Source organism: Anomalospiza imberbis, chromosome 9 (genome assembly GCF_031753505.1).
Source record: "Anomalospiza imberbis isolate Cuckoo-Finch-1a 21T00152 chromosome 9, ASM3175350v1, whole genome shotgun sequence".
NCBI classification, from domain to species: domain Eukaryota; kingdom Metazoa; phylum Chordata; class Aves; order Passeriformes; family Viduidae; genus Anomalospiza; species Anomalospiza imberbis.
Window position 1 is genome coordinate 3536200 of NC_089689.1, and position 14635 is coordinate 3550834.

The following is a 14635-nucleotide window of genomic DNA, read 5'->3' on the forward strand; positions in this document are numbered from 1 at the left end:
GAGCCTCGGTGTGTTTGTTTAGTTTTGGGGTTTTTTTGCAGAGAGTGACTTGGAAGCCTTAAGAATGGAGGCAGCTCAGTGCAGCCATAACCCTTGGGAAGTTCTGCTGGAGCTCTTGTCCTGGGCAGGGAGAGCTGCAAAGACAGCAGGGTCATACAGGTGTCTGTCTGTCCCTCTGCTTCTCACACAACACGTGTTGCTAATCAGCCTCTCCAAGCTGACAGGACTTTTACCTCTTTGCTGAATTGAATGGCTTTAAACACCACCTCAACAGCTCCAGGGCCTCCTGCTGTGTGCCCATCCCTGGAATGGCTCCTCCAGGGCTGAGGTCTGGTAAGAGCTGGGCACAGATAAACCTGTACCCACCCTGTCACCCTTCTGGGTCTGTCTCAGACACTTCATGATCTTCTCAGCTGGCCAAGTACCCAGAAAGGGGGGAAAACTGCATCGTGGCCATACCTGAGCGCTGGGGTGATGTGGGATGATCATGGGGTTTAGTGCTGCCATGATCAGCACTAAACCACATCAGATGCTAAACATGATCAGATGCATCCCCATCAGCATCCCAGGTGGGCCCAGGGAGCGTCGAGGGGTGGGTTTGTGCTGTGGGATAGCTCCCAGCTGGGAGGAGGCTGCTGCACTGGGTGGGTGTGTGGCAAGAGGAGCCGTGGCTTCCCTGTGGGATATTGCCATGAGTTTGCTTTTCCCAGACAAGATTTACAGCCTGGGGGGAGCAGAGGAAATCTCCATGGCTGTGACAGGAAGCTGTGCCCCATCAGGTTCTGCAGCACATCCAGCCTCAGGGAAATAAATGGGAACATTCCCTTGGCTAAGGAGTGGCTGAGCAGCAGGCACACGTGGGTTTTGGCCCCTCGCAGTGTCTGTGGCTCCTGCCAGCGTTTGCTGACGCTGACAAAATCGCCGTGCTGGCTCCAGCAGCCACCACACCACATACAGCACAGGCCAGGCTCTGTGCTGGGGACAAAATGGCCTGGGCAGGTTATTTTCCAATAACTTAATATTAAGCAAGACCCCCCCGATGGCTTCTGCTCCCCTTGCCCCTGCCCAGGGCAGCTGCAGGCTGGCAATGGCTGGGCTCATCACAGCCTGGTGCTTTTGCACCCGGACGCAGAAGAAGCAAAGATGCCAACCCCAAGATTGGGGTCACACTGACTTTGTGAGGGAGACGTGGTGGCGCCAAGGTTGGGGACAAGCAAGGCCACCCCTGTGCAGGGCAGTGATGCACAGCCACTGCCTGGCTTGATGGACACGCTGGGTAATAAAAAATCTCCGTTAAAGCCGGGATGAAAAGCAGCGGCCACGGTGCCGGTGCTTTCAGAGAGCACATTTGGGGCCCGAGTGCTCAGCCCTGGAGATGTTTATAGCACTTTAGGTCTGTTTGTGAGGTTGGAGCCTTTCCAAAAAAAAAAGAAAGCGCGGGTGGGAGTGGGGGGGGAGGAGAGAAAGACATATATTATTGTTTATAATCTGCTTTATTCAGCCAAACCTTTCCCCAGCAGCCTTGCAGATTGCTGTTAAATCCCTTGGTGCCTTTAACTACCGATACAGAAAGTGGTTAATGTGCATTCGCCCTAAGCTTGGCATCTACTCCAGGAAATCACTTTAATTGAGAAGCATTAAATGTTAAAATGATTAAAATATAGAAAGCCAACACACTGGTGCCCATGGAGGGGCTTGGACCCCTCCATGCCTCCTGCCTGGCATGGCCCTTCCATCTCACCTGTGCCTACCAAGCACTGTGGTGGCACAGCCAGGCACTGTCACTGCTGCGTGGTGGCAGGAAAGCTGTGCCACTTTGGGCAGCCATGGAGATTCCCACCCCAAACCTCTCTGTGCCAGCAAAAAGCCAGGGCACGATGACCAGTGACACTTGTTCCATCACCCAGGGATGTCAGTGCCACCATCCAGACTCGACCCTGGCGACCCTGACCCCAAACAGCCAACGGTGCCAGAGCAGGCAATGCCAGTGGTGAGCGCTGCCCTCCCAAAGGAAGAAAATCCCAAAGACAGCAGCTGCTAAAAAGCATCCCGAGTTTATTTGCCATCGCTTTCCCTCACGGCGAGGGGGTGACTGTACACATCTCATGCCAACACACTAGAGGCAGGGTACAAAAGCAACGCCCTGGGCCCGAATCCGGGGGCAATTTGAGGGGGTCATTTCTCCCCAAGACATGGCAATAAATAAGGTTTTATTCTTTAAAATTTTTTATTATTCTTCTTTTTGTTGGGTTTTTTTTTTTCCTTTTTTTTCCCCCAGGAAACAAGACTCTTACTTTCTGGAACTGTACAAAATTTACACAGCGAGGGGAGGAGGCATTTGGCCTTGTCGAAGGGGGATGGGGAGCAGCAGGCACAGCTCTGCCCCGTCCCCCTCTCCACCAGGGCCGGCAAGGCCGGGAGCTTGGCACGAAGCAGCACCCAAGGCTGGGGAGGGGGGAGGCACGTGGGTGCAGCTGGGGCAGCTCCTGCAGCACCAGGGCACCCAGCTGGGGGGGCAAGGAAGGATAAGGACAGACCAGTGATGTGCTTTCTCATGTGGCTTTTTTTTTTTTTTTTTAATTCTTTTTTTCCCCTCTGCTTCTGGAGCCTCCGCACCTCTGGAAGGAGCTGACAAACTGGATCCACCCCCAGCCCTCCCTTGAAGAGCAGCCTGGGATCATCAGCATCACCCCAGAGACAGAGAGGGTGGCAGGGACCCCATGGCAACCCTGTGGGGCTGGGGCAGAGCTGGGCACCCTGGGCAGAGAGTGTGGAGCTGGATGTTATCCATGGGGCTGAATGTCTGAGGGTAGGGGATGTGGCTGTGCTGGGGGAGATGGGCATGTGGGTTTTGAGCAAGGGCTAGTGCTGAGTGAGCCTGGCCAGGAGCAGAGCCCATGGGGCCTGTGGGATGTGCCAGAGCCGCCGGAATCCTTCCTGGCTGCCTGCACTCACCTTTTGGTACCATCAGACCCACGGCTGGAGGGAGGGTGACCTGTACCAGGAGCACCTCACACCCCAATTGCCTCCCCTTCCCACCACGCAGGTGCTTCTGCAGCTGACGAAATTCCTGTTCCCCTATTTGGGAGGATTTTTTTTGCAATGCCCTCAGAGCAAACGTTTTGCCCACCCGTCTCACCCAGCCCTCCAGTGGCTGCTCTGCAGGTGCCAGCCCCAGGCATCCCGGCTGGCCCTGCCATGGCACAGCTTGGCCAGTGGGCATCCCGGGCTAGAGGCAATTCTTTAAAATTCCTTCCCCTCGCGTGACCATGGTACAAAGCAGTGACGCTCCTGCGTGCCCAGGGATAAATCACGGCCTCTAGGCCAGGAGCAGGCAGGATCACCCCTGGGCAGCGGGGCAATGGCCCTGCCCGGACGTGTCCCCGGCAAAATAAACCCTTCTACAATATAGACTTCTCTTTCTGCGGAGGCTCCGGGCAGCGCCGGGCTGCGTTTCAACACCATATGGAAAAATAACTCTTGAGAATAGCAGCGGTGCTCGGCAGGGGGTGCGGGGCTGCCGCGGGTGCCGGGATGGACTCTGCCACCCCTGACTGTTCTTCTTTCCCTCCCGCCGGCCCCGCCGCGCCCGGGTCCCCGCCGTCCCCAGCGCAGCGCCGGGGTGCTCGCCGCGCGTCCCGTGCGCCGCCACCTCTCTTGTGCTTACACCCGAAGGCATCCGTGCCCCCAGCCCGAGCACAGCCACCCCAGCCACCGCCAGTGCTGTCCCCGCTCCCTCCAGCCCTCCAGGGCCAATTCCCATGGGATCTCCTGGAAAGGTCAACCGCCGGCGGGTGCCCTCAGTGCTGCGCTTGCGGGCCGGGGGAGCGCGGGGGGCCGGGGCGGGGGGCGAGCGGCGCTTAGAAAGGGGGGTGATCCATGTCGTCCAGCCAGGAGGCCGGGCTGGTGGGAAAGTCTGGGTACCCGACGCTGCTCCCCGTGGAGATGTCGGAGGTGGGGCCCCCCCCGGCCATGGCCCGCAGCGTCTGACTCACCCCCTGCGCCCCGTGGGCCACCAGCCCCAGGCTGCCGTCCACGGCGTAGTCCAGCCCGTTGAGCAAGGGCGGGTGGGCCGGCAGGGACGAGATGGAGGACGGCGACTGCGGGAGGCCGTAGGGGCTGCCGTCCCGCAAGTCCTGGTACGTCTGTCCCGTGCCCTCCACGGAGAAGCCGCCGTTCAGCAACTGTCCGCCCGCCACGTCCCCCACGGAGCCGTAAACCCTGTTGTTGTGGCCGAGCTCGGAGAGGATCTGGTCTTCTGCCGGGGACAGGAGGGAGAGCGGAGGCGGGGGGTCAGCGGCGGGGGCAGCCCCGCGGCCCCCCGGCCCCGCTCGGGCGCCGCGCTCACCGCGGAAGCTGAGCTCGCTGTCGCTGACGCCGCAGTCCTCGGCCGAGCTCTCCTTCTCCAGCTTCCCTCCCCCGCGGCTCCGCTTCACGCTCTTGTAGAACTGCCCCCAGCGATGCCGCCCCGCGTCCTTCTTCAGCCGCTTCTCCTTGGCCCGCCGGTTCTGGAACCACACCTGGAGCGGGCAATGGGGACATCGGTGGCACCGGGACACCCCCGCCACCCTGGCAGTCCTGCATGGCAGCACCCCTGTAATCCAGCACCCATGAAACCCAGCACCCATGAAACCCAGTGCTCCAGCATCCTGGCACCCCTTACATCCCAGCACTCCTATGGCCATTCAAGCACCCCTACATCCGTCCCAGCACCTCTACATCCGTCCCAGCACCCCTATATCCATCCCAGCACCCCTACATCCGTCCCAGCACCCCTACATCCGTCCCAGCACCCCTATATCCATCCCAGCACCCCTAAATCCGTCCCAGCACCCCTACATCCGTCCCAGCACCCCTACATCCATCCCAGCACTCCTACAGCCACCCACCCCTACATCCCAGCATGCCAGCACCCTGGCACACCAACACCCTGGTATGACAACATCTACACCCGCATGCAGCATCCCTAAACCCTGCAAACCCCTAACACTCCTGCCCTCCAGCTCCCGCACCCCCATGCAATCCAGCAGCCCATCATCCCTGCAGCCCAGCTTCCAGGCGCCCACATCACCCCAATCCCCCTGTGACCTCTGCATCCCCTAAAACCCAGCCCCCCAGAGGGACACCTGCGTCGCCCTTCTCTTGGGGCAGGGTGCAGAGGGGCACCCGCGGCCTCACCTGCACGACCCTCATGTCAAGCCCCGTCTCGGAGGAGAGCTGCTCCCGCACGTGGCGGGCGGGCTTGGGGGAGTTTTTGTAGGCGTTCTTCAGCGTTTCCAGCTGCTTGGCCGTGATCGTGGTCCGGGGCCGCTTCGCGCCCGCCTCGGAGTCGTCTGCAAGCGAAGGAGCCGGTACCAGCCCCGAGCAGCAGCACACGCCACTGGGGAATATCTCCCCGAAAGCGGCTGCCCCAGAGCCCGCAGCGGCACCTTCCCGCAGGTAGCCCGGCGGGTACAGAGCCACGGCCGCCCCCGAGCGTGCCGTGCCCCTCGCAGCCTCTTCGGGGTGCCTACCGTTCTGCTTGGCAGTCTCGTAGTCCTCCTTGCAGACCAGCCGCCCGTCCTCCATCAGGTAGAACTCGTCGCCCGTGGCCAGCTGCCGGCTGCAGATGATGCAGGCGAAGCAGTGCAGGTGGTACACGAAGTCCTGGGCTTTGCGGACCACCTGGGTTGGGGGGATGCCCTGCTGGCACGCCGTGCATTTGGTCCCGAAACGCCTGGGGGAGAAGCGGGCGACCCTGAGCCCCCCGGCGAGGTGGGGTTTGCCGGGATGGGGGGCAGGAGACGGGGCAGGGTTTAAACCAGCAATCAACCTTATTATGCATGACACTTCACACGGCGGGGGTTTATCTTCCTCAGAGTGAGAGACCGGCCTAATGGAGCCGAGGAAGGTTTGATTTTAATGATTCTTTTAACTAATGCTTATAGGCTGCCTGATTTTTCCCCTGCAAGGACAGTACATATTTCATCCACATTAATACCAAATAAATTAATTACGCCGCCCCGCTGGCATGATGAATCCCAGATTAATGCAGAATGATGGGGCTCTTACACCATAACGATGGCCTGACAGGGGCGTGGGGTGGGCTGGTGTGGGGCACGAGCAAAGCTGCCAGCACGGCTGCAGGGAGTGTGCAAGGGACACGGGAGAAGTGTGGCAGCAGCATGCAAGGTGGGGGTGAAAATGGGAAAAGAAGTGTGGAAGGAGCATGGTGCAAGGAGTGTGGGAGCAGCGTGAAAGAAATGTGCAAGGATGGTACAAGAACGCTGCGGGGAGAGTGGAAGATTCATGCAGTAAATGCGAAAGGAGCGTGCAAGTATGGTGCAGAAAGCGTGCAAGAGGAGAATTCACTGAATTAAGGGTGACAGGTGCCATGAGGAGGAAGCCAAAAGTAAGTGGATGTTCCACCGGTGTTTTTGGTAACAGATGTTGTGGGACTGAGCTGGGGCAGATCCCCACCTCCCACTGGCACCACAGGGCTCTGCGAGGTCTCCCCCACTCCCCAGAGCAGCCCTACACACCCCAGAGCACCACAGAGCCATCCTGGTGCTGCAGCAGCCCAGGTGACAAAGCTGTCAGAATTAATCTGCCCGTGTCTGCTTTGAAGGAGGCAGCACAGGAACACCCAATCCCTTTGGCCCCAGCCCCCAGGCTGCGGGGACAGGCAGTGACATTCGAGTGCCCAGGGTGTGCAGCCACTCCAGGCACCTCTGGCTGTCCCCTGAGGCCTGAACATCCCCCAGTCGTGCAAAGTCACCCTCAAGCTCCATGACCGCTCATCCCCTCCGGAAATCCAGGGCACAGCCACCAAACTGGGTCTCTGAGACTGTCCCTGAGCCACGCAGCTGTCACCCAGGGATGGGTGGCAGGTACTGGGCATGACTGGTGCCAGCATGATTCTGGGGTGTTGGAAGCAGAAAGTGAGAAGGGAAAACCTGGTTTGTCTCATTTTCTGGACTTGTATCCTAAAGGGAGAGTCCCTGGACATCTGCTGGGGAGACCTCAGCTCTCCTGGAGTCAGATGGGAGGGAAGGTGGGAGAGGAAGGGAGAAAGTGGGAGAGGGGTGAAGAGGAGATGGACAAGAGAGAGGGAAGGAGGGAGGGAAGAAGGAATGATAGAATGGAGGATAAAGGGAGGGATGCAGGGAGGGTGGGAATGGAGGGGAGGAGGAAGGAGGGTGGGAATGGAGGGAAGGAGGAAGGCAGGCATGAGAGAGGGATAGGATAAGCAGAGGATGCTTTTCTGTTCTCAAGGCTGAGCTGGTGCCCACTCTGCAGCCCCCATCCACTGCCCATTCACCCCCTCTCACAGGTCACTGTGAAAGCCATTTTAACAACCGTCCCGACACCCCGGGGTGCTTCCACATCATCTGAGGACACAGGACTCAGGACAGAGCCAAGGACCAAGAACGGCAATTCGGGGGAAGGAAAAAAAAAGACAAAAAAAAAATCAGAAATCGATCTGATCCTTTCCAAAGCAGCTCCTGCACTGCCAAGTGCCTCTGAAGTTGGGCTGAAATCCTCACGTCCCCTGCAGGCTCCCTACCCCGAGATCAATGAGCGGTTAAGGAAAGGTGAGGTGCGAGCGCCGAGCTGCTATTGATTGGCACCAAATAATCCAGGCAGGACCTCATCTGAGAAAGTCGCTGATCTTTCAACTCCAATTAACATTGATTGCCCGCACCTTTTGGGCGACTATTTAAATGACTCGGAGATTAATAGGCTGGAAAATATCAGAAGTGAAGTGTTATTACCCAGGCTGGAGTGGCCGCTTTGACCGTCTCCGGGAAGGAGAAATCCGAGCTGCATCTTTGGTCCTGATGCCTGATGAGGATCTAGGAGAGCCTGGGGATGGGAAGGCAGGGAAGTCCTGTCTAGGGACTAATGGTAATGGCTTTAGGATTGTGGTGAGGGGTGGTGGGGACAGCCCGTGTGGCTGGTCCGGAGTGGGAGATGATGGCACGAGGAGGTGGCTTTAGTCCCGAGGGGCAGCAGCTGCTGCATCCAAGCAGTGAAAGGCATCCCTCGGCCAGGATCCAACCCCTCTGCTTCATGGTATTCAGTCCCAGCAAAAAAACCTTCTCTGTCCCTTGGGAAAACTCACAAATTTCACCGGTAGCCAGGGACCAGAGCATCCTAAAGGCAAAGTCCATTTTTAATGGGGTTGTCCTGTCTCGTGGGAGCAGGGAAATGCCAAGGCTGGGGCATCGCACAGCTCAGAGGCAGCTGCCAAGGCATTCAAATGAGGTTTCCACACTAATGGGAGCAAAAAAGAATTAAAAAAAAAAAAAAAAGGAAGAGGTAAAAGGTGAAGGGAGAGAAACAGCATCAGTAAATCCCGAGGAGGCGAGGGAGGCACTCGGGAGGAAGAGGCTGTGGGTGCCTTGCGCGGGTTTCTCCTGCCCTCTAGCTCCGCGCGGAGCCGGGGCCGCAGGATGTCACCCCGGGGACCTGGCCACCAGCACGGGGGAGGGACAGGAGCACCGGGGAGATGTGGGGCTTTCCCGTGGTTAAATCCCAACAGGCAGCATCCACTTGGCAGCGGCTGCAAAGCACCGACACCCCCTTTATTTCCACAACAACAACAATAAAAAGAAGCCGTAGGAAGATTTTGGAGAAATTACGCTTTAAAATTCGGCTGTGTGCTCGCTCCGGGGGCAGGGAGGCGCTGCTTTGGGGGGTACTCACTTGAAGAAATCCTCCTTGCAGTAGACGCTGCCGGCCCGGGAGAAGCAGCGGTCGGCCAGCTGCATCTGGCAGTCGGCGCACTTGAGGCAGGAGCTGTGCCAGTGCCGGTCCAGCACCTTGAGGATGAACTTGTCCAGGATGTGCTGGTTGCAGCCGGCGCACTGGGGGATCTCTGCCCGGCGGGGAGAGGATGGACAGAAGAGCAGCGTCAGCCACCGCAACCCCCTCGGGGCTCCCAAAACCCTGCCCGGCCGCGCGCTGCGGTTTTTGGAGATGCCACCCGCGGTGTCCCGGCACGTCTCCCTCTGCAAACCTCGGCCAAAAGCCGCCGGGACAGCCAAGGCACGGCTGCACTCGGACAAACACACGCGCGGTGCTTTCCCTTCCTGCACCCCGTTTTTCAGGCCGTGTTTCCCTCTCTGCCACGCGTTTTCCCTGCCTGCCTCTCCTTCCCTCTGGAATGGCACAACCACCAAGCAGGGACACCGCTTGTTGACCCCCGCTGACTCACACATAGGGAAGTGGATGGATTTGGGGGGGAAAAAAAAAAAGAAAAAAGATTTTAAAAGAAAAAAAAATATTAAAACAAACAAACAAAACAGCAAGGGGGGTAAAAAAGGGAAAAATTCAAAAAGGAAGAAAGATTTTAAAAAGGAAAAAGTGTATTAAAATACAAAAAAGGAAAATATTAAGAAAAGGGAAAATTATGAAAAAGGGGAAATATTTTTTTAAAAAGGAAAAAGGTATAGAATGAAAAAGTTTTTTAAAAAGGAAAAAATATAAGAAATAGATAAAAAGCGAGGAAGATAAAAAAGGGAAAAGACTTTTTAAAGGAAAAATATTTAAGAAGGAAAAAAATCACAAGAAGGAAATTTTTTTAAAAGGAAAAGGAAGGAAATATTCTAAAACAAAACAGGAAAAATGAGAAAATAAAGCAGAAACAAAAAAAAAAAGGCAAAAAGAGGAGAAACAAAAAAAGTGAGAGAAGAGAGGAAAGGAATGGTACAAGGGAGGAAAAGAAAAAAAGGAAAAGGGGGTACAGGAAGAGAAAGGGGAAGGGAATCAAAAGAGGGGAGAAAGGGAAAGAAAGAAGAAGGAAAGGAAGAAAAAGAGGGGAAAGAGAAAAGAAGGGAGGGGGAAGAGGAACGAACAGGCAAAGGAGGAAAGAAAGAGGAAGGGGAAGGAGGAAAAGAGCACAGGAAAATCTCGTATTGTTACAGCCTCAAACAACATTATTTCAAGATGCTTTGGGGTCCTGCCACGTACCTCTGGTGAAGGCAGCTGGTTCCACCAGCCCAGGGTGGACACGTCCCCTCCCAGCGCCCCTCAGACCGCGGCTACTGCTGCCGCTCAAGCCTCTGCCTCACTAACCGCACAATAAACTAAAAAACAATAGTTCTACGGCTTCCAGAGGTGCCTCTATCCCTTCTTGTTTTGGGAACACCTGGACGCTTCGCTCTCCCCTCTCCAGCACCGCGGCACCAGCCACGTTTTCCACGCTGGGTTTGTTAAACGCGTTTGAGAGCAGCGCGAACGCCGCTGGCACCGGCGGTGGCACCAGCGCAGCACCGGCCCCAGGAAATCCTTCTCGGCCGTTTCATAAACGCGTGTGCATCTTCAGGAAACACGTTTTGTGTCGAAATGATTATTTATGTAAACACGCGTGTATTTACATGCACCCTCCTGCACCCTCACAAGCCAACAAAGAGCTTTCCCCTTCCTAAAAGCAGCGACGCAGCTCAATTTCAACAAGCAAACAACTGCAGCCGAGAATACGATACCTCCCTTCAAATTTCCAATGAAAACTAATTTATTTTAAGAGAAGACCGATTTTCCTTCCAATTTCGCTGTAGATGCACGGCACCAACCCCACGCAAAGGTGCCTGTGTGTGCAATGATGCCTGTGCGCACACACGGGGATGAAAATAATAATAAAAATAATAATATCAACAATAACAAAAGGGGGAACTGCCAGGGGAACCATGAGATGTCCCTCTGGTTTGCAGAGAGAAAATATCTCAAATTCAAGCCCTGCACCCTGCTTTGTGCTTTGCCACAGAGGCAGCTGCCTCCCTGCCTCGCTTTTATTGCGCTCGTTTTACCTGAATTATTTTATAGAACAGGAATAAAGTTAATGGGTACAACTGGTACGTCAGGAACGAGGCGCTCCCGGGCTGTCTTTGCCCACCAGCATTCCGTGTTTGTGCGCACACGGTGGCTTGGATGGTCCTCGGGGGGGACACAGCCGCGGGTCACCCCTCTCCGCCCGGGGACCACCCCGGCGATGCAGCGGCCTCGGTGCCAACCTCTCCCCGGGGGCGGGGGGAAGTTTGGGGGTCCCCCCCGCCCCGGGGTGATGTGCCCGGCAGGGGACCGCACATGAGCACCCCGGGCGGGATTTGGCCGTATCCCATTCAAGGCCGTGGGCAGATCCGCAATCCCCCGCCTCCCCGCGGACCCTCCCACGCACGGGGACCCGAGCGATGGCCTGGCCCCCGCCGCTACCGTGATTTATTAGCGGCGGGTCCATCTTCCCATTCCCCCCTCCCCGCCTCTCTCCCCGACGGGAAAAATTAAAGAAATATCGATTGAAACGAAACAAACTGGCCGGTGGCCTCAGTAATCCCTGAGCCCGCAAAAGCCCCTCTGAAAGGGAGCGGGGGCTGATGCGGGGGGGATGCGCTCGCCGCCGGGCACCGCGGGGCACAAACACCCCCGGCTCTGGGGCTGCGTCCGGCTCCTGCTCGGGGAAGGGATGGAGCCCGCGGATGCTGCGGAATGGCTGTCCGGGAGTGCGGGGGGGAAAGCGGAACACAAAGGCGGCCCGGGCCGCCGGTACCGGAGCCTGCACCGAGCCCAAGGAAAGCACCGGTCCGGGGATTCCTTCAAAAGTCTTGCTGCGGGGAGGAAACCTCATTCCCTCACATGCAGAAACCTTCCAATTCATTTCTCTGCTGCGGGCAAGCGACTTTCTCGGCGGCGATTAATCACTCCCCCAGCTCCAGCCCCTTGGCCAGAGCCTGCCGGCAGCCGGGCACTGTTCCCGCAGGCTTTGGCACAAGTTTTGACTCCGGTGAGATTTGCAAAACAATATTCATAAATAATATTCGGAATTTTATTTTTAACAGTCTCGTCTGCAAGGCTAAGCAAGGCATGTCGGGGGGGCGGGTGGTGGGGGGGAGAGGCTGCTCTGCTCCCCAAAATCCTGCAGAAAAACATGCTGTAGGACACAGCCGCTGCTAAAATAACGAGGTCGGTGGCTAAAGGGAGAGGAAAAACTATGATTTAATAGTGATTAAAAATTAAAATGTCACGGATTTTCCTTTCACACACGATGAAATACCGAAGTGCTGCTGGGGACTGGGGGGAGACCCTGGCTCCTTCTTGGGAAGGGGTTCCCTGCCCAGGGACAATTTCCTTTGGCTCGAAGGGGGCTGCGTTTTTTGTCACTGAGGCAGGCTCAGACCCCAGATCTATCACGACATGGAAGCAGGTGGCTGGGAGCTGGCAGCGGCCGCAGGGCTCAGGCTGGGGCAGCGGGGAAACCACAGAAGGATGATTTCCAGCAGCCCAGCCTCATCTATTTTCTTTCTGCCTTTTTTTTTTTTTTGCACATAAATAAGTATAATAATTATTATTATTAATAAAAATATTAATAGAGATATAATAGCAATATTTGTAGTAATAGTAGTTGTAGTTGTAGTTGTAGTAGTAGTAGTAGTAATAATAATAATAATGATAATAATATCTCGTTTGAGTATTTCCTGTTAATTCTTGATATCCATCAGTCAGTACAGGAATGACAATGCCATGGGCAAGGGAGTTTGGTGGCCCCGAGGAGGGCCAGATCAGGGAGCTATTCTGGGGCAATGCTGCTCCACGGTAGTTTGGGCACCTCACTTTTTTTCCTAAATCAAGGGATTCCGAGGCCATAGAAGTGACCCAGCGACCCGGAACCGGCGGCGTGACTCGGGATACGGTGGTGGGACAGACCCTGCGTGTCCCCGTCCCTGTCCCTGCACCGGCTCTGTGCTCCTGACCGCGATTTTTCTTCCCCTCTGCTGCGGTGAAATTGGTTAAACGGGCCCTCCTGTTCAACCCTCCCGCAGCTCGGCAAAGGGACCGAACCGGGGGATAACGGCGACAGGTCCCCCGAAGAGCCGCGGGAAAGAGGCACCACCGAAAAACCCAGGGAAAACGAATTCCAGGCGCCCGGGGGGCCGGGGCCCCGTGCGGGGCACGGAACGGCGCGGGGGCTCCGCGGGGCAGCGGCCGGAGGTGCGGGAAACCTGTCCCGGAGAGGACACCCCCGTGCCCCCCCGTATCCCCCGACGTGCGGCCGGACCCCGGGCGGGCTGTCCCGCACCTCGGGCCCGTCTCGCCCCTCCTCCACCGCCGCCCGAGGTCCCTCCCCTCAACTTTCTCGGCGCCGCTGTGGGGGGGGGGGGGGGGGCCCGAGCATCGCCCTCTTGGCCCCGGTGGGGTCCCCCATTCCGGGAGCGCGGCGACGCCCCGGTCTCGGGAACGGTTTGCAAACGGGAAGAAATAATAATAATAAAAACAACAACGATAATAACAACAGCAGCAACACCCGCGCAGGTGGCCGCCCGCGGAGGCCCCCCCGCCCGCCCGCGCAGCCCAGGGCGCGCCGGGGCACGGCCGTCCCCCACCATCCATGGGAGGCATCCGCAGTGCCCACGGGATGGCCCCGCGCGGGGCTCGGCCCTGTCAGGGGCTGACAGCCCCTGTGGCTCACTCACGGCTCGGGTCCAGCATCGCCCCTCGGGGTGCACCATCCCCAGCGGGCTGCATCCCCCCGTGCGCGCACCCCCACGGACGCGCTACCTGTAGCTGCAGGGCTACAGACACCCATACAGACGCGCACGTCATTTTTGGATAGACGCGGGTGCGGCGGCATCGCTCCGGGGGCCGCGCGGCGCCCAGCCGGGCTCGCCATCCCGGTACCGCGCACGCACGGCCCTGGGCCCCTTCCCACCGCCGCCGCTCGCCGCCTGTCGCGATCAACGGTAGAAGCGCGGTGTCGTGCGCTGCGGGTCGGCGATGCGCGGGGCCGGGCGGGGGCCGGGGCCGTACTCACACTCACACTCACATACTCACACTCACATACTCACACTCACACTCACGCACTCGAATTCACGCTCACACACGCACAGCCGGAGCCGCGCCGTCCTCCCCGTCGGGGCCGGGCCCGCATCGCTCCGCTGCCCGCCCGCCCCGGGGCACCGCTCTCCCTTCCGCACCCTCCGCATTTCCTCGCCCGTGCACGGCGCTACACGCTGGGGAAAATAAACGGAAAGTGCAGAACCGGGAGCGAACGGGAGCGGAGGCACCTGCCCACCCGCAGGGCGCTGCCCCGCCGGCCCGGGGCCGCCTTTGCGGCAGGGAGCGAAGGAGGGAGAAAAGAAAAGCGTCCTTACGTTGCACCGGCACACCGAGGATCTCGGGAAGCCCCTTGACAGCCCCTTCGGCAGCGAGCGCAGAGCTTTGCATCATTTTATTGGCCCGGGGGGCGGCGGAGGGGAGAGAAGAGGGGCGGGAGAGCCGCGGGCCGGGCCGGCGGAGCCCGGCGGCGGGAGGTGCCGTGTCCCGGTGCCGTGTCCCGGTGCCGTGTCCCGGTGCCGTGTCCCGGTGCCGGTGCCCGCCGGTGCCGCCCGCCTCCCATTCATTCCCCTGCGGGGAGCGCGCCTGACGTCACCGCCCGCAGGGGGGCGGGGGCGGGGCGGGCCCCCCGCAGCCAATCAGCGCCCGCTCCGCGCCGCTGGGGGCGGGACCTGGGGCGGGAAGGCGGGGCTTGTGCGGCGGGGGCGGGGCCTGCGGGGAAGGGGCGGGGCCGGGCCGGCGGGGCCTCTGGGGACAGGGACGAGCCCAAGGCCGCGGGCGGGCTCCGCTCTCGGGGCTCGGGGACCTTCTCCCGCTCCATGGAAGG

General features: G+C 58.6%; 1 protein-coding gene across 1 annotated transcript; it reads right to left on the bottom strand.

Annotated features, from left to right (window-relative positions):
* Positions 1 to 3828: 3828 nt before the first annotated feature.
* Positions 3829 to 14217, bottom strand: LHX4 (LIM homeobox 4). Its single transcript, XM_068199156.1, has 6 exons — positions 14127 to 14217; positions 8689 to 8860; positions 5514 to 5716; positions 5179 to 5333; positions 4349 to 4520; positions 3829 to 4258 (listed from the first exon to the last, which is right to left on the bottom strand). Exons 1-6 carry the CDS (start codon positions 14200 to 14202, stop codon positions 3861 to 3863), a joined length of 1176 nt encoding a protein of 391 aa, XP_068055257.1. The 5' UTR covers positions 14203 to 14217; the 3' UTR covers positions 3829 to 3860.
* Between the last annotated feature and the right edge of the window lie 418 nt (positions 14218 to 14635).